This window comes from Artemia franciscana, chromosome 5, assembly GCF_032884065.1.
Source record: "Artemia franciscana chromosome 5, ASM3288406v1, whole genome shotgun sequence".
In the NCBI taxonomy this organism is placed as follows: Eukaryota; Metazoa; Arthropoda; class Branchiopoda; order Anostraca; family Artemiidae; genus Artemia; species Artemia franciscana.
Window position 1 is genome coordinate 44,410,494 of NC_088867.1, and position 25,161 is coordinate 44,435,654.

The following is a 25,161-nucleotide window of genomic DNA, read 5'->3' on the forward strand; positions in this document are numbered from 1 at the left end:
TCTCAGAAACGGCGTATCGGCGTTTGTCGCCTCACCACGGTCTGATCCGTTTGTATGATTAATGTCTATTGTTGACTCTCGTTTTTTTTGTTATTTGTTTTTTTATTTGTTATTTGTTTTCCGTTTTTCTTCAAGTTTTTACTCCACTATTTATCTTTTTGATGTAAGTGGGTTAGAAATAAATATTATATTTCGTTATTACGAACGAATTGATGATCAATGATAATTACAATTTCTTTTGAAACGGGATAGAGATTTATTGATACTAATATTTGGATCTGCAAGCCTATATAAATGGCTAATTTTACTGTTTCTGGCCCAAGGAGGCAAATGTAAGAGATATTTAACAAATCTGAAGAAGATTCAGATTTGCTAAGTATCTTGCTATAATGTTAAGATTTGTTAAGAGTTCAATACATACTTTACATTAATACGAACAAACTATTGCGAACAAATTCATGACCAAGGATGATTAAACATTCTTTTAAAACGGGACAGAGCTTTATTCATACTTAATTAATACAGATTAATTAATACTTTAATTAATACAGAGATTTGGGAATGGATAATTTTACTGTTTCTTTTCCAAGGAGGCAAATGTAAGAGATATCTAGCCAATCTGAAGAAGACTGATTTTAGGGGCAGTAGGATGATGGAGCGTAATCGGGAAACAGAGAGGGTCTTGGCACCGAAACGAAGGCACAAAAGGCTTTTTCTCTCGGCCGAAGTGGTGAGCTTGAACTTACCTAGTAGATAATGATATGGAACCTTCCCTTCGCCATTTATGATTCTAAGTGCTCGTTTTTGGACATTTTCAATCTTATAAATATACTCTGAAGAGGGACCGAAATGCCGAACTGGACAAGAAAAGTTCGGTATTGGCTGAATAAAAGAACAATAAAGTTAGAGAAGATTCTTAGGGGGCAGTAAAATTTTATCAAAAGTTTTAGAAGGGAAACTGAAGGGTAAGTTTGTTTGAGGATGTTTTGAACATGGGCATCCCACTTCAAGTCAACAGTAATAATGTACTTTAATGCATGTGACAGAGGTTTTGGGAGGAATGGGGCTTGTGAAAGAAAGGGGTGATTAAAAAAAATTAACTGTCTTAAATGACAATTTATTAGCGTTAACTTTCATATTCGATAAAGAAGCCTCCTGTGTGACATCATCGAATAGTGTCATAATTGAGATTTTAATATTTCGTCGACAAACCTCAAGTCCAGACAGGTTGTCCACATGCATCCATCGCTCTGTGTGTTAGTCATGAGGCTATAAGGAATAAAATTGGACCCATCAGAGTTATATGGGGCAGCCCACAAAAGATAGGGAGGGTAACGGAATAAACATTTTATATTTAAGCACCTGAGAACGATTTGTTAAAATGGAGGCGACAGTTTTAACTAGAAAGGGACTTGAAACTCCTTCAGTAGTTTATTTACAAGGATAGTTTGCTCAATTAGGTTGAACGGTTTATGGAGATCAGCTAATAAAAGAAGTTTTTGCCAACTCAAAATTTTCGATCAGATGCATTTGGGGATGGAGAATGGAGGAAGGCTATTTGCCCTATTACTTTTGACTCATAAAAAGGGCATTTGAACTTTCCTTTTCGAAGTAAATGGACCAAATCCGAACTTATACACCAACGCCTTCCATAAATCTTATATGCTCCCGGGGTATAAATTAAAACCCTTGCTCAGGGACTTCGGAGGGTATATGTCAAACCTGGAGGCATTGTTGTATGCTATTTGGACTATTTTTTACAAAATTGCTATCTCAAAATTTGATTGAATTTATTTGAGGAAAAGAAAACGTGGGAGGGGGAGGGGGGGCTAGTTGCCTTCCGATCACTTGATTCTTAAAAAGGGAACTAGAACTTTTAATCACCAAGCTTTCGAAGTTTTTACGATCCTTCCCTCCATGTGAAGTGCCTCCGAGAAAAAAAAAACTAATAATAAAACATTGAAGGCATGTGGTCTTTACTATAGGCAACTTTGTAGTGTTGCCTCTGATAGACAGTAAGCCTAGCCCACGTAATGAAATTGCAGTGGGGGAGGGGAGTGATTTTGATTTCACCCCTGTAAAAAATAACTGACAAACTCCCCCTCCAGGTATTTTAAAGCCAATACTGGGTATTACGGGCAAATTTCACCATGGAACAATTCGGTTTTATTACAAGTAACGTTATATTTTACCTTTTTTCAGCCACAGCCGGTTCGTCATTTCACATTAAAAAGAAAACCAAAATCTCAAGCATTAAGGGGTGAATTGCTACAAAAATCAGCAGATCTTCAAAATAATGTGAAGAAAAATCCTGCGCCCACTGTACCACTCAGGACCAGAGGCTTGCCAAGAAAGATGACTGATACGAGTAAGCACTTTATGTTCAATTAGAGCTATCGGAATCTAGACCAAATGTTATTTGTTCTTCTCATTTTTCCCCCTTTCAAGGTTGACCTAAATGAAACCTATGGTAGCACTGTGAAAACGATATCTTTTTGAAAGATTGTATTATACTAAAAGTTGTGTGAAAAAGAACGCCGGATTTGAAAATCCTGCTTTTTTTTATTTGTTGTTGGTTGCAACATTGTTTTTGCATCTTTTTATGCTGTGCTTTTGTTCTCTGGGCTAATATTTGTGGTGTAGATTCGAATGAGTGGGGTAAATTCGATTTATAGTAGGTTTTGATTCGGTGTTCTTTTTCAGATGTACTTAGTGAAAAAACATAAACTGAAAGTATATTTTTTAAGGCAAAGAAATAAAGGAAAGCTTGTGACACCTTCCCCCTCTCTTAAAATCGTAGGTCAAGCCATAATATAGATAATGAAAACAAATCTTTGATCTATTGAAACTAATGATCTCTAAAAGGCCAAATCCATACTTTACTTTTTTTTTATTTTTTTGTCTATACAGATATTATCATAGTTATCATGAAAATGTATTTGGGGTTATAGTTGAATCAAAAGGAATGTATTTTTTGTACGGAAGTGATATTTTTGCTGAAACATTTATTTCCATCTTCTTTTTTTCTATCTGTATGAACTAGTTGTTATTCTAATGATGAATATTTTGTTGATATATAGCATTCACAATGTTCAACTCATTCTATTTAGTGCTTAGCAACTGAAGTATAGATTGCTCATATTAGTTTCCTATCATATAGTGAATCGATTCATTCCAGAAGGCTCTATAAACCTCGAGTGGCTCCAATATTTCCAACCACCTGTCATGCCTGTATCTGGTGGCTTGGTGGTTATGATCCCAGTACCCATGGCTATGCACAATTTTCATTATCAGGCAGATATGCACAGATGTGTCATGTTTGCTGGATTCTTACTGCAACTCAAGGTCATTTTTCCAGTTGACAAGCTTTGTCTTTTTTTTTTCAACTCCAGGCTTGGTCAGTTTTGAGAGGGTTATTTTATTTTCTACTAATGGGCTGTTTGGCCTATCAAATGGGCAATGTTTCTGTGGGCCTCTCAAATGTTAATGTGTTTTATATATTTGCTGCAATCAATTGCAATGATTGTGATTTATATCTTTGTATTAATAGCTGCTCTGCATTTACAAAAATAATATTTGAATAACAAATGGAACAACAGTGAAGAATAATTCTCAAAACTAAAAATTAATCCAGAACTCAGACCAACATTAAAGATAAACTCTTTTCTTTTCTTTTTATTTAGTGGCCCAGTTTTTATTTTGTGACAGAGGTTAACCTTCCCGTAGTTTTTTTTCATACTATTGAACTTTTTTCTTTATTTTTAAATTATTCAATGAACTTGATTGTCCTATTCATTGATGTATGTAGCTTGTTGTCTGGGGGGGCAGCCGTGCTAACCCTGAAATTTTTTTTGGGTAACTATTGATTAGAAAACACTGTCAAACTTGTTGAACACTTATACTGCTTCTTTTCATCAAATTTATTTGATCTAACACGAGGTAGAAATGTGTACAGGGTTGCCACAGCGGTTAGTTCCTAAAGTGTTAAAGTTGCCCAATTTGCGTGCTAAGCAGCGACAAATTTTGCGCATGTCGTGGTACGATATCGATATCAGAACCGGTATTTGGACATTAATGTTTATTTCCAGCCGTCTACCTTTTATCAACTGCTTTTTTAGCCATCTACCTTTTTTCAATTGTTTATTGAACCATCTGCTTTTTTAACCACATCTAGTGTAAATTTTAAGTTCTAGGGGGGAGCAATCCCCCCCTCCGTACGTCCACGGCCTTATTTCTATAGAATAGGAACCAGAAATGGATTCTTTTTAGTGAATTTAGAGTCTCTATAAAAGAATATGTTGTTCCATTGTACATATTGTACTTAAAAGATAGTTTTAAGAATTTTAATCAGATGCAAGGCATTCAAATACCTAACCAAAAGCTACTTTTTTGTGTCCCAGCCTTCAGACTTTTGATTTCATAAAATATACATTACGGAAGAGCTCAGGGCTTGACAGACGTTTAACTCATATTGAAATAAATATCCTAGCTCTTTTTGTCTGTTGAAAAATAATAAGTATTTTATCCCTAAGCAATGCAGCGATAATGATATACTAGACTTGAGGAGCTATCTAATGTACATTTGTACTATGACGGAGTACAAGAGAAGAAAATAAGGAACGAGATACAAAAATAAATCTTTGGGTAATGGTAAAGTCAAAATTTCTTATTTTCTTTTTTAGGGATTGGTCTTCTACCTCAAATATGTCGAGGACCAAGTTATGGTCGTTTTTGGGTCAAAACTAAACAAAACCAAAAAAATTATTCGGTTAGAAAACACTAAACTAGAATTGGAGATGTGTAGCCATGTATAGGATTCCAGTTGCTGGAGGCCTGATACAACGACATTCGTAGTCGAGAAACCTTTGGTACTCAACGAAAAGAAATTGTATATTACCCCAAAATTTGTTATAAAATATAATGATAGATCACTAAAATTTTATTTGTCCAAGAAATGTAATTTTTCAACGAAGTCATATTGAAATCTTATTATTTCAAACCATTTCGATAGATTTCCCGACGAGAGGAATCAGTTTTTTTTATTGGGAAAAAAATTTCACACTTTTCTGCAGGAATAGAGAATTTTCATCTTCAAAATGGAACCTGATAATAAAATTTATCTACGACTTGGTGCCTTGTTTTAAAGGAAACTTATTAGGAATGTTAAAATTTTATGTCTCGATATAATTTTTCTTCGTTTTAGCCCAGAATAGTAACTACAAACCCAAACACTTGTGGAATTAAAGCTGACCATTGTCAGAAGCAAAAATAAGTTAAGAGATTGAATTTTTGACAGGGTAGAATACCTTTGCTGAAACGCATACTGTCTATATCAAATGTGCAATGTTCACATAACCAACTTCCCTCGAAAATATAACCACCGGGGATCTGTGTGGGACATTTCACTTGGAAGAGAAAGGAAAATTAACTGGAAGAAAATTTTTATTGATCTAATATCCCAATATATAGTTATCTTTTGGAACTTAATTCATTCTCTTTCTAGCACCATTAAAAGGAATTCCAAGTAAGTTTGGTTTTGGCTCACTGAGTCGCCTTGGCTCTACACCAACAACTACTACCCCAGAGGCGAGATCAAGAGTTTCCTCTCGACCAATCGCAGGCAAGAAAGAGGTTGGTGTTAAATTGCTTGATATAAATGAGCAGCCTCTTGGCTATGCTGCTATGAAGAAGCGGAAGAAGCAACAAGGTAAGCTCTACCTCTTCACTTTCTCTCTTCCTTTCCCTCTCTTCTCCTCTTCCTCTCTCTTTCTAATTTTTTCATCCAAGTACGTGTCCCTCTATCTCTTCTAATTCGTAAGTAATTCTGTTTAGTTTTCCTATAGCTCTGGCTAATGATTGTCTAATATCTATGTTTTGATCCTTTATATTTTTATTGTGTAATCTGCTAAACTTTTTACTTAGTGGGTTTAGGCATGCATTTCATAAATTGTATTAGCTTATCATTAATTGTTCGTGAAAAATATTATGAATTTAATATGATACATATCTTATTCGTGAAAAAAAAACATCAACATCAATGTAAGTCGAATGTACCTGTTCGTAACCTGGGATAATTAAGTTGTGGCTATTACAGATTAGACATGTGGTTAATTTGGTAAAAAAGGTCAAATCTTGCCAATAAAAAGGTTAATTGGTTTTTCAGCCTTTAAGCTGATTTTTTTTCGAAATTCATTGATTTTGGACTTGTATTTTCTTCAAGTATTTTGCCTTAAATACCATGAGAATATACATTTAAATAATAAAAAAAAAAAAAAAACATACACAGATGACATCATTCAAATGAAACATTCAGGTTCAAAGTATAATATTAAAAAAAAAGATTGAATTAGCCATAGGTCCGTTCAGTCTACCAAACTTTGTAACGTTTGATTGTATCTGGCAATACTGTACTTTTATTTTGCAGGTAAGGATTGGATTCTGAGAATAGACTAGAAAGAAAGGGTTATTGGTATACACAGGCTAGTCTTAAAATAAAGCACAATTGAATTTTTTTTTTTTATTGAATTCTAAATTTAATTTAGTATTGTTACGAAAAAACTACGTGTCATGGGGAAGCTAATTGGGTTTTTGAATTTGGCGAGCATACAAGATTAGATATTCGTGTTGAAAATTGCTGTTACAAGCCCAGAAGGGCTTAATTCGCATTTGAAGACCGGTAAACAAAAACACGACGAACAAAAGCTAACAAAAAACAACGAGAAACTTAAAAACTGACTAAAGAAGGCGAAATAAAATTGTCGGAGTCAAATTCAGTTTATTAATCATTCTGTACACTAGCAATTCGTCAGAAGAAAGAATAAATAGGTCAGAACATGTTAAAATATGAAAATGAGTAAACTTCGGAAACAAAAATGTATGTATAAAATTAAAAGAACAAAAGATAAAAAAAGAGCGAGCCTATACAAAACTTGGGCAACAAATTCCTTAATTCCTAAACATGTCCCAAAATTTTTTACATTTGTGTCGAAGCTTTCTTAGGCCACGTTTTCAGTTAAATAAGCTAATACGGACAAATGTAGTTTTATGCTTTTAAAAAAAAGTTATTCAAATAATAGAAATGGCCCGGCCTTGAGATGTATGCACTAAAATGACAATCATCACGAATCATGGTTTCTTGAGATGTAGATTTTGACACTTTTTAAACCTATCTGACCAATCATGACAGATAAAAAAAAAAAAAACCAATATCAGTGAAGAAAATGGCTGACCAACGACCCATGTACCGATCGATATCTCAGACCGATGTTCGTGGTCTATCCTCAGTGCCAAAATAGAATGGATAAGAAGAATTCTAGTGTATATCTAATTGTGATGTAAAATCAAAAGGAAATGTAAAATAATAAAAAAAAATATCAAATCAGATTTAAATCCTTGAAAAAAGGGAAAATGTGATGCATGGAGAGAATATTATTCAGAATTATGATATTGTCTGTCTTAATCCTAGCTAATTCCAACGGCTTTTTTTATTTTTAAAATTCGAAACTAATTCAGTGTTACTAAAAGAAATTGGAACATCAGGTAAAAATTTACATTATATAAACTTTTAGTAGCTATTATTTTCTTAGTTTCTCCCTTTATTCGTCCTCTTTCTGAGCTTCTTGCTTTTATTTCCTTGATTCTTTTTGTTTTTTCTCCCTTCCATGTTTTTTTTTAGACCAGAAGACGGACCATTACAATCGGTCCACAATATCTGGCATTTTCGTTAATCTTGCCCTTTTCCTGTTTTTGTTTTTTGCATCTGCAGTTCTTAGATTTCCCTTATCACTGAAACACTTTAGATTCATCAGATTTCCCAATGCTCTGGCCCGGCATGCAAAAAGTGCGGTAGCATAGTAGCCAACCTACTTGACAATTTTCATCGCCTAACGAAATTTGTCGGCAGATCTTCAGAAAATCCCGGTGCTTCCATTATTCCCAAATTTGTCGGCAGCTTTTGGAATGTTGTTGAGTTCTGCTTCTGATCCCCTTGGAAAGTTTTGCATTGCTGGCTCTGGCAATTGCAAGTGGCTAGCCTGCTGCTCTTTTTGGAATTCATCTACGTCCCCGCTTTCAATACCCTTCTTCTGAGCTATCGGATAACTTTGTAGAAGATGTTGTTTCTATTTGGGATCCCTGAGGGACGTCACTGGAGAAATTCTCAATCTCCTAGTATACTCTTTATTTTAATCTTTAGTTCTCCTTAAGACAAGACTAGAGTTCCAAGTTGCCTTTTCTGGATACTTGAATCATAAAAAAGTCTCAACCTTAAATTATCTACTGATGCATAGTCCACCCATGATAATGCTACTTGAATTTTTCGTAAGAAAAAAAAAAAACAAAAAACCCTTTTTCTGTAGAAAGATGAGGGGTAATCTCTAGTTGGCCAGGTTCTACGAGTAGTTCTGGTTGATTGCGTAGTATCTGTACACTCTTTTTGAACTACCTTAAAAATATCTTGTTGCATAATGGTTATCCCGTCAGTTTTAATTAAGTCATTAAAGAAGAAAGAGCAAAAAATGGTTTAACACCTTAGTTTCTGCCAAAGGATGGTATTCCCATTGAGAATGAAAAATAACAAAATAAACTGTGTTTTTCAGGAGAAAAACCTGCTGAAACTGTGAAATTAACTCTTTAAGGCCGTGATTAAGTGAACTTGAAAACTTCGAGCTTCAAAATTGAAGTTAGGGTAGCCTTCTGTCTCTCAATTCTCTAGAGACCGTCGATTGTCAAACACCCTTCAAATAGCACTTATTCATTGGCGGAAATAGCAGGTTAATTATACCAACTTGTCAATTTGGTCTCTAGGGGGATCTGAAACGGTTCTTTCTGGCAACCGACTTGTAAAAATTTCAGGTAGCTGAAAATATTCTATGGGACTGTTCGAAAACAGGAAAATATATCGAAAAAATGGTTGCAATCATCTTACAGGTTAATGTCTTCTGCTCATGATAGTACCGATTTTGTTGTAAAAATAATATCCTTCATAGAGTACACTTGTGAAAAAGAGCTAGACATTTTCTAAGATTTCTAAGCAATTAGAGGAAATAGAGCAAAGTCCTAGCAAACATTTTGTAGCATCTTCAAGAAGCTACGGCCTGATATTAAAAGCGGTATCTTCCGCCAATGAATACTTGAGTACTTTTTAAATATAATTTTTCAATTTTAACATGGGATTTTCGAGTTCCATCAATTCACTTAATCACGGCCTTAATAAATAAAAAAAAAAGGTCCAACTTGGGTAGTGGTATCTGTTGAATCTTTTGTTTATGTGATTGTTTCTATGTTCAGAGGACACAAAGGATTAGGGGTACCTATGTTCCATATGAATACGCCACGTATGCCAATTGCTTCGCAACATAATGAACATTCTTTAAAATCCGAACTCACTTAAGTGTCTCAAATAAAATACATTCTTCATCAAGGTTTAATAATTCATTCACAGCCAGTATTATTTTTCAAATACTTGCTATTGATTTGATTGATGTTCTTTCAATTGAATCCTTTTTTAATCTTTCCATTTCGTTTTGTGTATTTTATTCCTTTGGGATTTTTTCTTTGTTGTGTGTTTACCTGCCGGCTGAGCTGAGGGCATCGCCGAATTATTTCCATCGTTTTCCAGTTTTAATAGTCTATCACTGATAATCCATCAGTTTTAATAGTTTCTTTTGTCGCTTATTTTTGAGTTTCTAAGGTGTCATATTTATTGTAATTTAATTTGGCAGCTATTCTCGGTTTCTTTTTTAATATTTCTTTGCTGGCAAACTCCCTCGGAGTTTACCATTAATAGGAGGAGGTCAGGGGTTGTGATATCTATTTTAAAGAAAGTCTGAATAGCGATGAAATTAAGTTGTTTATGGCAGAGAGTGGTAATTTTTTAGCATTTAGGTAAAGAAGGAAGTATTTAGGGAGGGTAGGAGGGAGGGTACTCAAATCTCATGTATGGAGGAGCTGGCGGGCTTCTGCTTCACTTTATGGTCCTTTGTCCTGAATTATTAGATTTGAGTAAATATTTATTTTCAAGCAAGGTTCGTTCAAATGAGTGGTTTCTTTTAATAATGGGTTCGAATGATTTAGGGACAATTTAAAAATTTTAAAATGTACTAAATTGGAATGACACGTAAAAAAGAGAAAAAAACGTTGGGAAAGGAAAGAGGGCGAGTGCTTAATATATTGTTTATAGTTTGAAAGTTTTTGTTTGTTTTCCTATTTTATTTTGTATTCGTTATCAATTATTGTACTAAGCCAAAAGGGTATTATTTTGTGTCTTGCCGTGGCCTGTGGCTTTTTTGCAAGTAATATCTGTCTATATATTATTTTGATTTAATAGGGGTTCGTAATGATATTGCTATTAAGGTCATACTCAAGAACATCCGGGTTAACCACCCGCCCCCAACCGCGAAAATTACAGTTAAAGCTCGTGCTCTTTGGTTATGAAATGAATAATGAAGACATAAAATTCTCCTTTTACTGTACCCCTCTCCCTTACACGAGTCAAAATTCTCTGTATGGCTTTATAATCTACAACTGACACTTGGCGTTGTTGCATATGACAGTCAATGTTAATAACTTATAATCATCTTGTATTCAATGTTTTAGAGCTTGAGGCTGCTGCAAAAGCCGCTGAAGCTGCGGCCGCTGTTGCTCCAACTACACCAGAAGAAAAGAAGCAAGAGCCTGCACCAACAATACCAACACCAGATTATGCGGCTGGTCTACTACCACCTATGACGCCAGCATTCCAACCTCCTTCAAGTCCGCCGACGCCAAATTATGCTCCTTTACCTTCTCCAGCTGCAACAACCTCAGCACAGAGGACAGTCACCAGAATTACTCCACAGCAACCAGCTCATCAGCAACGATTGATTCAAGCTCCGCAGCAACAACAGCAACATGTTACTCCTGTTCAACAGGTATACTTTTATGTTTTTCAATATAGTACTTTAAGATCTTATCTAGATGAAAGGAAAATGTTTGTTGGTAAAAAAAAAAAGGAGATTGCTGTTAGCTTTCTAGGCTTTGATCCTATTGTTTGGGTATATCCTATATACCCAATATGTTTGGGTATATCGAGTCAAGTAGTCAATTGTCAAGCTTATGTTTGGGTATATCGAGGGTAAACATTCAGTTCGTCCATTTTGTGGAATTTTGCTGTTGTTCTAATCCACTTAGACTGACCATACCTTTTTGTAATGCATCATGGCTGTCCCAGCGTTTTTGTTTTTTTTCTTTTTTTTTAAGATCACAACGCCTATGCAAGCAATGAAGTGGTTTTCAAGTTTGCTGACAGTATTTTTTTTTTTTTTTTTTTTTTTTTTTTTTTTTTTTTTTTTTTTTTTTTTTTTTTTTTTTTTTTTTTTTTAGTGTCACTTCGATTCCAGTCTGAAAGACGTTGTCTTCTTCTTTTGTTCACGTTTAATGAACATAGGAATAGTACTTTCTTGCAAAGATAATTTTAATTGTTATGGTATATATATATATATATATATATATATATATATATATATATATATATATATATATATATATATATATATATATATATATATATATATATATATATATATATATATTGTGTGTGTTTATAGTACTTCGCTGGATAAAAAAGGAATTGTCGTTAGATTAAATTAATCGTTACAGATTGTTAAAACGCTTTTGTAGTTTAAATATATGCTTAAATTGCTGAACTGATTTTTAAATCACGGTTTAATTAAATTAAAGAAATAAATGTTTTTAACAAAAATTTATCTCATATAAAAAGTCATAACTTTTACGGGCAGTAATTACAACGAATAATAAACTCAAACTCAAAGCAAATATAAAATAACACAAAAGAGCTCCACTTCCCCTCAAACTCCTGTAACGACTAATGCCATTTGTTCTTTACTGAAAAGGGGATATATGTTTCTTTGAAGTTCTGAACTCCTCCCCTTGATTTGATCTAAAAAAGCTATTAATTTTTTGAGAATTTGAAATGATTAGACTAAATTAGTTAATATCCTTGTTATTTGATTAATTAAAACATCATGTTTATCATCAGCATCAAATCTAAAGCAAATAGAAATTGACACCAAAAGAGTTGAGACACGCTAAACCTAACTAATTTTCTAGAGGAGTATTTATGGTTGCTGAGATTTAGATATTTTACAATTTTTGGGGTAAATAAATAAGTTAATAATTTTGGCCTCTCGGGATATGAATAGAATAGTATATTTGGTGAAATTGTCTGTTACATAGTGTGTCGTGGCGGTTAATAATTGTAGTATGAACTGGATGCTAGTTTTTGACTTTTTTTTTAGTGTATATTTTGCCAACCCCTTCGGGCATTTTTTTTGTCCCACCGGACAAGTGGTTATTATCGTTACTAAAATTTAGATATTTGTACAATTTTTTGATCGTGTCAATTTATTTGACAATTTTTTTTAGACATATTTCCAAATATGATCATGTCACACAATAGCCTTTTTGGACTGAAACTAGAGTAGATCAAAACCACTAATCTATTGGCTTTATTTTGTTCTCCATTACCCCAATAATACCAACAACTTTAAGAATCTCATTTTGTATTTTACGAGAAATAGTGACAAGAAGGGGTATTCTTCATTGACAAGAAGTCAGTTTCTATAGCTTTATAAACATAATATATCTTGGATTACCAAGGGCATATCCTGGATTTTTGCTCGAGGGGGAGGGATTTGTTTTCAAAAAACGCGTCCGAAATTTGTTTATATGCATTTTTGTTACATTTTCGCGAGTCGGAGAAAATTTCGGGAGAGGGTGGGTACAAACCTGGTAGACTCCTGGTAAACGGGTGCTACCTGACTTTTAAGGTCGGCTATTATATTATGGCTCAAAAGTAAACCACAAGTAAACAACGACGTTAAAATCTAAAACGACGCCCAATACGTAAAAATTTTTACGTCTTGAGTTGGCTTTTAAACTGTAGTTTTGTTATAATGGTGAATATTACATGTTTTGAATAGCATCAAAATTTGACGTTTTTGATATATCTATTGTCAGGCTCAATTCCTGAAAACCATTGCCCCTTGAGTCGGACTCCAAGACTATTATTCTCGATGAATCGAAGTATTTTGAGAACTGTAATTAATATCTATGTTATTTGATGTCTTAGAATACCATATTTATCATCAAGATCAAACCTAATGGGGAAAGTAATTAGCCTAAATAAGAGTTGTGCTGGTTCTTACCTCAAAACAAGCTAATGTCCTGAGTAGTATTTGTGTATTACTGATAAGTTGATGTCTTTTCAGCCGCGTGTCACTGAGACATTGAACAGTGTTTCAGTAGACTGGAAAATGTATTTTTAGGTTTTGTTTATGAAGCATTTCTTTGTTTATGAAATGCTTCTCGAAAATAACTCCATCCTGAATTGACATAAAGATTTTGTTATTTTCTTCTGTGTATTTCAAATATTAGTGACCAAATTAATATTTTTTCACTCAAAAGTGAAAAAATATTGGGGAAAAGTATCGCCGGATTATATTTTGATCAGTTTATTTCAATTATTTTTTTTAATAGAGAATTTCTTTCGTCGATTTTTATGTTTTATTGTGGGATATGAAGAAAACAGTTTTAAAATCAATATCATTTTCTTGTAGGCAAGAAAAAAAAACATTATACATGTAAATTTTTTCCAGGATGATTCAAATTTTTTAAGACAATAAGAGAAAAAAGTTCTCTCCTCACACATTTTTATAAAATTATTTTTCAAAATGGAACTTTTTTTTTAGAGGTGGTGGCTGCTAGGCCTAAATTTCCGTAGTTTCGGTTCACTAATATTTTTTTTCCCATTGGTTTTATAAGTTTCATTTTGTATATAAATCAACTGCTCGTTTCATGTTTTAAAGTTGCTCTTTTCTTTTTGTTGAAAACTTTGTATTTGATTGCTCTTTGTTTCTTAATTGAGGTAGTTTTGTTATGTGTCAATAGTAGCGGCATTTATCGTTATATTTGGAGTAACAGCACTTATCGTAGTGACAACACATCCCATAAACTTAATCTCTCCCAGTCTGTCCCATATCGATTAATTTCATCGTCGTGTCCTTCGCTTATTGACTCAGCCCCCCCCCCCTATTTCTTTGAAAAGCACATTCACATAGAGCTAAGTAATTGTGTTTTTCGTGGATTAGGTTTCTTTTAGAAAGTAAAAAATCCCCACAACCCCTCTTTTGTAACTTATATAACTTGTAGGTGTGATCCCCCAACGAAACATGAAACATTTCTGTTTATATACTATCTTTAAACCTAACAGTTGTCAATTGTCAAGTTGTATCTTTACATAATGAACCATAAAAGCTGTATAGCTTGTAAATCCTTTTTTTTTCCATGTCAGTTACAGTTAGATAGGAAATAGGAGCCCCAAGGGCATAACTAGACCTATCAACAGATAGTTCACTAACTTAAATCGAAATATTTTTATTTTAAAAATAGATATGTAATACTTATGCTTTATTAAGCATTATCGATGCGGTTTAAATGTAACTGTTCACTCTAATTATTTCATTAGCACAGGCTCACTAACTAAGTAAACCTTGTGGCAGCATAGTGGAATGATGCTCTCGTAGCAGTCCGGGGCTTAGGCATCTGTTTTCGCTGTTGCAAGGACGGGCAACAGGCATGTTGCCTGTCCCCGTAAAAAAGACCTAGCAACTGAAACGTCGAATCGACGCCTTATGGCCTTTCAATGGGTCTGGAGGATCCTACCCTGTTTGAACTAAGTGGTCCTGAGGGGAAACGTGCCTGTATGTACTAGCTAGTTGCTATTAGCAGTGGTCTGGGTAGAAATAACCGCGTAAGTCAGTTATCAAGAATTGGTGATTCCAATTCATTCCTTGTAATAACGTCGTTATTTTTTCACGGAATGAGGCTAGTAGAGGAGGGTTTGTTACAGCAGCTAATTCTAACTATTCAATTGATATTGAGTACAAAGGAAAAGGGAGACATTATTTCTCCTTCAAGTTAAAATAACTTAAATGAAACAAACGATTTGAGAAATACCATAACCTTCTGCGCACTATTGCTGCTTCGCACCGCTAAGCGTGTAGAAACTAAGACAGCTCTGAACGCTCCTCCACCCACCATGTTTAGAGCCTGACTACTTCCTTCTATAAAGCTACCACGTTGAAGTATTTTTTTATTGTGTGAGCTGCCCTCCCGTTTCCTATTCAAGGGTGCACTGCTTTTCGTTTGACCCGTTCCCTAGATTACTAAAAAGCACCATTTTTGACGAATTGTCGTCTTTCATACTAAAGAGTGACCAAACAGTTATATCATTTGTTTTATTACAACAGGCGAGAATAGAATCGAACCATATTCTTGCTAACCCTTAGTTTTGAACAAAATTGTTTGGACTAGTGTCTAAAACTAAGATTAGACAATTGCTCTGAGAAACTTACTTTTTCAATGAGGTTTAGCATCCAATTTTGCAGAAAGTTTTACTTAGCTAACTCGTCTTTTAGGTTGGGATTGAGTTTAAAATAAACTTATATTCTTTGAAATTTTGTCATATATGAGTAAGGCTTATGCCGTAAACATGGTGGGTTGAAGAAAGAAAGTTAGCCAGTCGGTCTACCGCAAATTCCTCGGCTTTTACGGTGAATTTGCTGTTGTAATGGTACTAGGTTTTGTAGTTCTTTAAGTTCAAAGCTGTTTGAAAATTTAACTCCTATTATCTTTTGGTCAGTTTAGTGATTATTCAATCGTCTATTTACTTTTCAGATGTCTTATCCAACTGTTTTAAGACAAGTTGTGACACTACCGCATCAACAGCAGCCACAACAGCAAGTTGTTATGCAACAAGCATACGAGCCACAATACACCGAAATGCCCCCTCCCCCAATCCAAACGCAGCAGCCTGTGATACAGCAGCCACCGCCACAACCCCAGGCGCAAAAGAAAACAGTAGCTCTTATGTTAACGGTAAGCCTAACTGATTATTGTGATATACAAGGGAGTTAAAAGACTGGTTGACCATTTTCGAGTAAAGCCTTCCTATCCTACATTTTTACATGTCTGTCATAATCTCTAAAAATTAACTTCGTGTTTTTTGAATTTAATAATGTATTTTGCTTTTTGGTAGATGAAATGCTTAGGAGTTATAAATCTTATTTTTTAAGATGTCTTTTTGTGTGATTCTTCTGGTTTTATTAGTATTTTTTTTTTGGCTTGGTATTTAAAAAAAATAATAATAGTAGCGAAAGCCTCCGAAAACCTTATTCCCAATTTTGGGGCTCATTAACGATTTTAATCATTAGTTTGTTGGTAGTCCTTAAAGATTGTCTTACCTTATAGAAAGAAAATACAACAGAACATAGTTAAGTCGTTGTGCATAATAAAAGCCAGTCATGTACCAGATCTTGTTATTTTAATGCATAATATTATAGTGTATGTAAGGCTTATTTAGGCCGTCCTAATTGTTACTAATAACTGATAATGGTAATTTTTATTTTTTGTTCGAAATAGAATTGTCTATTTACGCTAAATGATTCTTGAGAATGTGGTAATTGGGCGGGAAGTATAAAATAGCTTCATATATAGACTGTGATGGCGCAGTTGGTTTGATCTCAGGCTGGTAACACAGGATAAAGAGTTCGAACTTCGTGGTTTCAACCAACTGCAGTGGTAAAGGAAGGACTTTAGTAGTCTACTTTGGTGTCGGAATCACTTTGAGGATTCCGTACAAGAGTTTGGACCTAGTAAATTCCGCGTGTACGTCCCGAAATCGAAAGCCGATTGAATGCCTAAATTATGATCAGTTAGTCATCTATACTTGGGCGACTATTTCAGTCGCCCAAGTATAAAAAAAAATTTGATGGAAATGTGGCCTTGTAAATATCGCAGAAGTTAGTAGGCTAGTTAGGTAAGATTCATATACAAAAGAAAAATTTATGTATTTATTTTAATGTGAAGTATATGGCCAGTTTGTTGTTGAATTTGTTTGTGCAGCATCGTAACTTCAAAATGTTGTTACCTTTAGAGGCCTCTGCGTAAGCAATGGTTGGAAGGACCTTAGTGGTCAGGAAGCATCATTAAGAACGTTCAATACCGAAAATTTCATTTTGCGAGTCTCAGTGTCGGCTGACAATCTCAAAGACAAAGGGTCCATTAGCACATTTTGTCTGCACCACAGGGAGCTTCCTAATCAATGCTGGTATAAATTGATATAGAATTCGAGAAGTTAACGAGAGGCTAGTTGAAATGAAACATGTAATCTCTTTCTAATTGTTAAGCAAAACGCTGTCTAATCAATATATGTACGGTATAAGTAAGGTGCATCCTGTGTCTGCAAAGATTTTAATCAAGGCAGTTTGCACAACAGAAAACTTCAAAAGCTGCCAAATTATTCAATGAGACTATTTTTGAGCTGATTTTTATTATTATTTTTTTTTTAGGATGTACTAGAATACTTTTAGGAACTGCCCTTTCCCGAACTTAAAAAAAAAAAATTCTGATCTGTTCAATAATAACAAAAAACAACACAATTTACGCTTTCTAATGATGCAGGTTTCATTAAATCTAAATATCTCTATCTCTGGCACAAAACTGGAGAAGGTAAAGGGTTTTTCTAAGATTTCCTGGAAAGTAGTTGTCAGCCTTTAGTTTTCTAACGTTTATTCGGATCGCTTATCGCTATACAAGTTATGGCAAGACCGCCTTATCAATTCTGAATAGTTTGGACATAAACTAAAAAAGCTTGTAATAAACGGATAGGATGATTGTTTAAGGAACAAATGACCTTTGTCCAGTGCATATTTTAAACAGCATCTCGAACTTTTAAGACAAGCATGGCAATGTAATTCAAAATTGAAATCTATCAACAGTTTTCTCTAACAATTTTTAAAATTGTTAGAGACTTTGATTTACAATTATATGTTAGCAAAATAATTAGGAGTTTTTCTGTTCAGACGGTAAAAATAGGCTTATAATTAATTATTTGCGTTGAGGAAGCTGTGAGATGACTCCTTCAAGAAGAGTGACTTTATACATCCTTACGGTTTTTAAATCATAAATCCAAATACGTTATATTTATATTTCATATTTATATTTATATTTCATTTATATTTATATTAAATATACGTTATATTTTCAAATCCTAAATCTTAATACGTTATATTTGCAGAGAGAGCAAATGCAAGAGGCACAGGAAATGTTTCGGAATTCGAACCGAGTCACGAGACCAGAGAAAGCTTTAATTCTTGGATTTATGGCTGGCTCGCGAGGTAATTATTTTTTTTTTTTTTTTTTTTTTTTTTTTTTTTTTTTTTTTTTTTTTTTACTATGCGTTGCTGTTGTTTAGGATTTTTTTTGGAAAAGGGGGTTATGCGGCTGTGTGCATAATATTCATAATATTTTAAAAAAGTGAAGAAGTCTTATTGTCTGAAAATTGTATAGGCAAATGGAAAAAGGGATGAATTTGGGACCTACCCGTTTATTGCTATTATTTTTCTTTCTTCAGCTGGAATGATTGGGAACGGCGCATTAGTTTTGAGCCTAGAAATTAGTAATAATTGCTAATTTCTTTTGATTTAATGTGATCTTAAATGTATTATCCATAGGCATTACGCATAGAAAAAAATTGGTCCCTCCACCAAAACAAACTCATACCAAATTAAAACAAATTCCTCCCTCCGCCAAAAGAAATTTCATAGCGTACATTTAAAAATTGAAACAGGAAAACATTCAAACATTGAAATGTTTATTCAGGGAAATATTAAACATCGCTTGTTTCGGAACTTCTTTTTTCCGGGGAATATTTTAGGAAAAGATAAGAATGCTAAGTTGAGGTTTTCGTTCATTTAGTGAAATAGGAAAAAGGGAAATTGTTGTCCTATAACTCTGTATTTAAAATGTGGTTTAGTTCCATTGGTTTATTTTTGTGACGTATTTTCGTCAGCCAAACCCATTTTTGTGTATTTGTGAAGAAACCTAGTAAAAACTTACTAGTTATGAAATCTCCTTATCTTGACTATTTGCATCTGAAAAATTTCAACTAGTACTTTCCTTCCAATTGGTCTTTTCCGTCAAGTTTTAAACTAATAAAAAGACAGAAAATTTTCAAGTATTTAATGGATTTGTTTTGGAGAGTTTTGGGGCTTTATTTCATTTAATTATTTGGCAATTCTTATTTAGATTTACTTTTACTTTTCGTCTCAAAAGTTAAGGTGGTATAGTAAGAATCTCTTGTATATTTTTCTTTTTTGCCCAATTGCATTTGGGTTCGCTCTGCTCAAGGACTTAAGAAATAAGTTTCAAGTCGGTATTAACAGAAAATTTTCTTGATTAATTTCTCTAGCTTAAATTTCTTTTCTGAAAATTTACGATAAGTCAACCATCTGTTTTGGTAATTATCGGAAAACCGGTCTTAGTATGGCATTCAGGTATTTTGGAAGACCACACTACCTTTCCATGACGGACAAATAATAGTTCAAGTAGGAATAAATCCTTTTATTAACAGTGAAAATCAGCAAAGTGAAAATAAAGTCAACTAATGATTCAAGCTTAAAACGACCATAAATTATTGTCAATAAATAAATAAACCTGGAAACGGACAGATATTACAATAAATATCCAACTCAAACTGAAAACTAGCAGAAACTATTACAAAGAGGAATAGGATTAACTATGACTTCTAAAGACTAGAACCTAATTTGCACTTTACTGAAAACAAAAAACATGTTGTATGTTTTCTCTTTTGTCTAACTTTAATAAATTCAAAATTGTTTTGCCTTTCAGGAATCAATATCATCATTTTTTAATTTGTCAATCCTCATTAATTTGTTATTTTCAGTAATATTGGTTATTATGACGTTTTTCTTTCATTTTTTTTTTTTTGGGGGGGGGGATAAAAACACATAGTTTGAAATAAAATTTAACTTTACTCAGTTATCACCTTTTATAACGGTTTATTTCTCGAAATTTTAAAGCTGGTCCTTGTTCACTCTCTCGAAGGATTGGGGTCTTGATACCACCTAGAGCTGTCCTCCATCCAAAATAACCAGAGAAAAATGACAACGGCATCATCTGGTTGTTTTGTAGGTAACAGCTTATGGCAGTACCAATTTGGTATTTTTTATATGCGCCTGTTACGCATGCTCAGTAAGGACTGTCGATAATTCCTCTATACGTTTTCCTGGAATATCTTTTCCGAAATACTTCTAGCCAATCTACTACATTCATCAGCTTTCGGGAAAGAATTTTTAAAGTATTTTCATCCAATTGTTTCCTTGACGAAGTTGACGGAGCTTTTGTTCCGTTAATGGGGTGATGTCTCTCAAATGTTTTCTTTTTCAATTCATGTTTAGTAGTCTCCTATGAATTGTCCTGTTAAATAGTCTTCTTCTCTTCTTCGGATTCATCTCTGGAGCTGGACATTTCTTTTAAACCTGATTCATCACCAACGCCTCTAGAAAGAGCAAGTTCTTCCTTGTCAGATTCACTTTCACCTGAGGACGACACGTCCTCTACTTCTAATTCCTCAGTGTCATTGTCTTCCTTGGCCTCCGCGTCTTCGGAGTTCGAGTATCTTCTTCGCTTTTTCATTTTTGTTTTTTTGGTCTCCTGCCCTCTTTGTCAAAATCTTCATCTTCGTCTTCAAGTTTTGGCTCGTAGCCTTCCGAATTGTTAATTGACCAGAATGTCGTTTCCACGTTTCGACATTCGACGATTGTTTCGTCAAAATACTGGAAACGTCGAGTGAGATTAAAATTTTACCATTCTTTCACTAAATGTACCTGAAGGGTAGTTTTTCAAACAGGAATCAATATATAATAAGATCCAGATATTATATCGGTTCGGGTACCCTTGAATGTTTTTGCCGTCTTTCCCTTGCCAACTGTCAAAATCCAAGGCTGACTTTCTAATTTATATGTATTGGATCTAATTCTATACTTTTTCCTTCTTGCTTTTCTTCCAAATTCACTTCCAGCACCAAACTTAGGTATATCGTCTTCCAAAAGTGTTGGACTCTGTATTTCCTCTGTCCATTTTTATGTCCAGTTCTGGCTACTTTGCAAAATCTATGTTCAAGTTGCTAACAAACACGAAGTAGAAATAATAGGGAAAATCTTTTCAAGACAGTGGAAATCAATTCAGTAGATATTTTGGCCCTATGTCCAAGGGCCGTCTTCAGCGCAATACGAGAAAGAAAAAAAATATGTGAGAAATGAAAACTAATAAATTTTTTATAAGACTTTTTAAGTTGTTTAAAAAGAAAATTATTAGTTTTAATTCTCATATTTCAATGTAAGTATATATATATATATATATATATATATATATATATATATATATATATATATATATTCTTTCTCGTATTGTGCTGAAGACGGCCCTTGGACATAGGGCCGAAATATCCACTGAATTGATTTCCACTGTCTTGGAAAGATTTTTCATACTATTTCTACTTTGTGTTTGTTTGTTACGGAAAGGCAGTGCGGTCTTCGTCGTTATTTTCGTAAAATTTTCTGTTATTAAAGCTCATAATGTTATGAGAAGTTTAAGTCTTCAGCACAGTTATACCATATTCCTGCAACCAAGGTCGACAATTCATAGCCTGTATGTTTAATCTTCAGCTTAGATCCCATACATGAAAGCTATTACTTCTTGTTATTATATTACTCTACCTGAAACGAAATTTATATAAAAATGGGCAATGGGCAAAAGTCGGAATAAAAATTTGAAAATTTAAGGACATGTAAATGGTATTTTTTAAAATTTGGGCAATTAAGGTGTTTGCAAAATATCCATCCCAAGATCCATTTCGCTCAGGGTATGTCATTTTAAAATGGTTAGGACCAATTGCCATCTTCAATATCATCCATCATCCTTCACACCTTTAAGTTCATGCCACTTCCAAGCGTTTGTTGTCTTATTGGAATACCAGCCGTGCTTGTAGAGGTTTTAAAGTTGCATTTTACTGTGCTTTGACAATTTTAAAATTGCTTTTTGTAATTTTAAGGTCACATTTCACCCTATTTTTAACAGTTTTAAGTTGTATGTTACCTTGCTTTAGGTGGTTTTAAAGTAGCATTTCATTGTGTTTTAGCCGTATTAGTTTCGAATTCCATCGTGCTCTAAATGGTTTTAAAGTTATATCTTGCCTTAAATAGCGACGAAGACCATACTATTGTCGTAAAAACAAACAACACATAAAAGCATAGTTCTTTTCAGATAGTGAAACTTCCTCAAACCTCAAATGAATTTTTGTCCTTGTGTCCAAGGGCTGTCCTCAGTAAAACATATATAAATATTAAAAAAAAAAAGACTTGCAGTAAAATACGACCTTTAAAACTATTTGAAAATTTAAAACAGTTCCAGAATCATTACTTCAATGAAATTCAACCAGGTAGTTTATTGAGGTGAAATAAAAATGATTAAGCATATGCTTTCAATGCTATTCTTGCCTTTTTGACAGCTAACTGAAAACTCTTAGTAACAGGGTCACTGTCTTGACTATTGGTTCTATAACATAATTTGTCAGATAGTTTTTAATTCAATTTTTGTATAAAACATTGAGAGAACACTCCCCCCAATACCTTTTTAAAGAAATATTATTATTTATTTTGAGTTTAATTTCTATTGGTTCACGAACAACCTGTTTTATACCTAAGTCATTGCTAATGAGGGAGATTTTTTCGGAAAGTATTGCAAGGCTGGGTTATCAAATATTTTGCTGCTTAAAGCAGAATCAAAATAATTATGGGCACTATTAGGAATTAAAGTCTTGGTTGTGTCATCTTTACGTTGTTTTAGGCGTTTTTCTAAGTTTTGGTAGGCCCTACCAACATAATGATTGCTGCAGTCGAATGGTATTTCATAAACCTCTGTTTGGCGAGTAACTGGGTTTTGTCTTTATCAGACTTTAGGAAATCCATACTTTTGAAATTACTAGTAAATACTACACACAGATTATTTTGTGTGCAGCCTTTTTTTTAATCCGTAGTGATTTTTGGAATATGTGGAAGATAGATTGTGTTTGAAAGCTTATCAGCAACCTCACATGGTAAAATGTTCTATATAGATATAGAACATTTAAATAGATGTTCATAGATACATAGATGTTCGCCAGTAAACCTGAGAGAGGTGCAGCCATGGGCAGACCCTTCATTTACTGATAAAAGAATTACGGAACTGAAAATACAATAGCTGCTTATTGCAAAGTTCAACCTAGGTCATGACAACCTTGCATTCTATTCCTGTTGCATAATCTTCGATTAAATGATATTTTTGTTCAGTTATATTTTTTAATAATTACTGAGAACGGGATATAGGGTCGAAATATTGTTTTGAGGTTAGAGCATATTGACTGTCTTAAAAAACTCTATATTTTGCCTGTTGTTTGTTTTTATGCATGTTACCTTGATTTAGGTGATTTTAGACGTGCCTTTAGCAGATTTTAAAGTTCCAATTTATTGTCGAAGCGCTTAGCGGCTTAAAGTTGCATTTTATTATCGAAGCGCTTAGCGGCTTAAAGTTGCATTTCACCGTGCTTTTATCGGTTTTAAAATATCATTTCAGTGAGCTTTTTGCGGTTTTGAAGTTGCATTTTGCCTTGCTTTGCACGGTTTTAGAGTTACATTTAATCGTGCTCTTCACGGGTTTTAAATTTACATTTCATAATAATATTATTTATGGATGTATGGTGTGGGCAAGTGATTTTTACACAAATTATAAGAGAGTAAAGCTGTTCGTATTATTGGAAATTATGATCGAGGAACTGATAGTACGTTAAGTATATTTAACAAGTTGAATTTACTAATTGTAGGTCAAATTAGAGTTATGCAAATAGGCATTTTTGTTTTTCAGTGCTTGAATAATTTAGGACCTGAAGTTTTTAGAAGTTATTTTAACATAATTCGTTTTACCATCAGTATTTTACCCGACATGGGAATGATCTGATTAATGAGGTGAGGAATACAACGCGATCGGGGCATGTGACAAGACACATATGCACGACAATTTGGAATGTATTCCCTGAGTATATAAGGGAGTCAGAGAGTCTCCCACAGCTTAAGCGCCGGTTAAAAATGCTTTTTTTGAATGATCAAGATGGTGAAGAGAAGCGTATTGAATGAGAGTGGGCTATCCAGAATTTTTCAGGTCTGAGTAATTATTTGATTATATATATATATATATATATATATATATATATATATATATATATATATATATATATATATATATATATATATATATATATATATGTATGTGTGTGTGTGTGTGTGTATATATGTATATCATTATTTTTATTTTTTTTGTGAATTGAATGAGTTAGTATTATTGATGATTAAAGTAACATGAATGTAGTCGCTATTACTGGCCCGAACGGATTTTTTGCGACTAATTGATATTTATCTATATATATATAAATAAGTTGTCTGTGTGTGTGTGTGTCTGTCGAGTGACGTCATGTTTGTGTGTCGACTGACGTCATGTTTTCGACTGACGAAATTACAGACCGGGACATCGGGACACAAATGACGACCAGGACACCGGCACATAGGGAATATAAATGACGACACTCAAAGAGAAAGCGACCGGGACACAAGGAATGTTCGATTAGCAATCGCCATCAACAAAGCACCGGGACACAAATGACGACCGGGACACAGGGAGTATAAATGACGACCAGGACATAAGTGAAAAAAAAACTAAAGAAAACTAAAAAAAAAGGTAAAAACTACAAAAAAACTAAAAAAAAAACAAACTAAAAACTAATAAAAAAACTAAAAAAGCTAAAAAACTAAAAAAACTAAAAAAGAAAAAAAAACTAAAAAAACTAAAAAAGAAAAAAAATAAAAAAGGAAAAAAATGAAAAATAAAAGAGAAAAACAAAACTAAAAAAACGAATGCATATACAGACCGGGACACCGGGATACAAATGACGACCGGGACACAGGGAATATAAATGACGACCGGGACACAGGGACACAACTACAACGGGGACGCCGGGGGGCACAGGGGGATATATAAATGACGACGGGGACTCAGGGAATGTTCGATTAGCAATCACCATCAACAAAGCTCAAGGGCAATCATTAGAATCATGAGGTATAACTAAAAAAACTAAAAAAGGTAAAAAACTAAAAAAAAAGACTAAGTCAAAAACGAATGTATATACAGACCGGAACACCGGGACACAAATGA

The 25,161-nt window shown here is 33.7% G+C and overlaps 1 protein-coding gene across 2 annotated transcripts in view; it reads left to right on the forward strand.

The window, feature by feature from the left end:
* LOC136027466 (negative elongation factor A-like) overlaps positions 1–25,161 on the forward strand; it is a 46,354-nt gene that overhangs the window by 15,822 nt on the left and 5,371 nt on the right. For both annotated transcript variants that reach the window (XM_065704758.1, XM_065704759.1), the window contains exons 4-8: positions 2,203–2,368; positions 5,504–5,707; positions 10,597–10,910; positions 15,736–15,936; positions 18,137–18,236. In XM_065704758.1, coding sequence (XP_065560830.1) covers positions 2,203–2,368; positions 5,504–5,707; positions 10,597–10,910; positions 15,736–15,936; positions 18,137–18,236 — 985 coding nt within the window. The remainder of the gene's footprint in view (positions 1–2,202; positions 2,369–5,503; positions 5,708–10,596; positions 10,911–15,735; positions 15,937–18,136; positions 18,237–25,161) is intronic.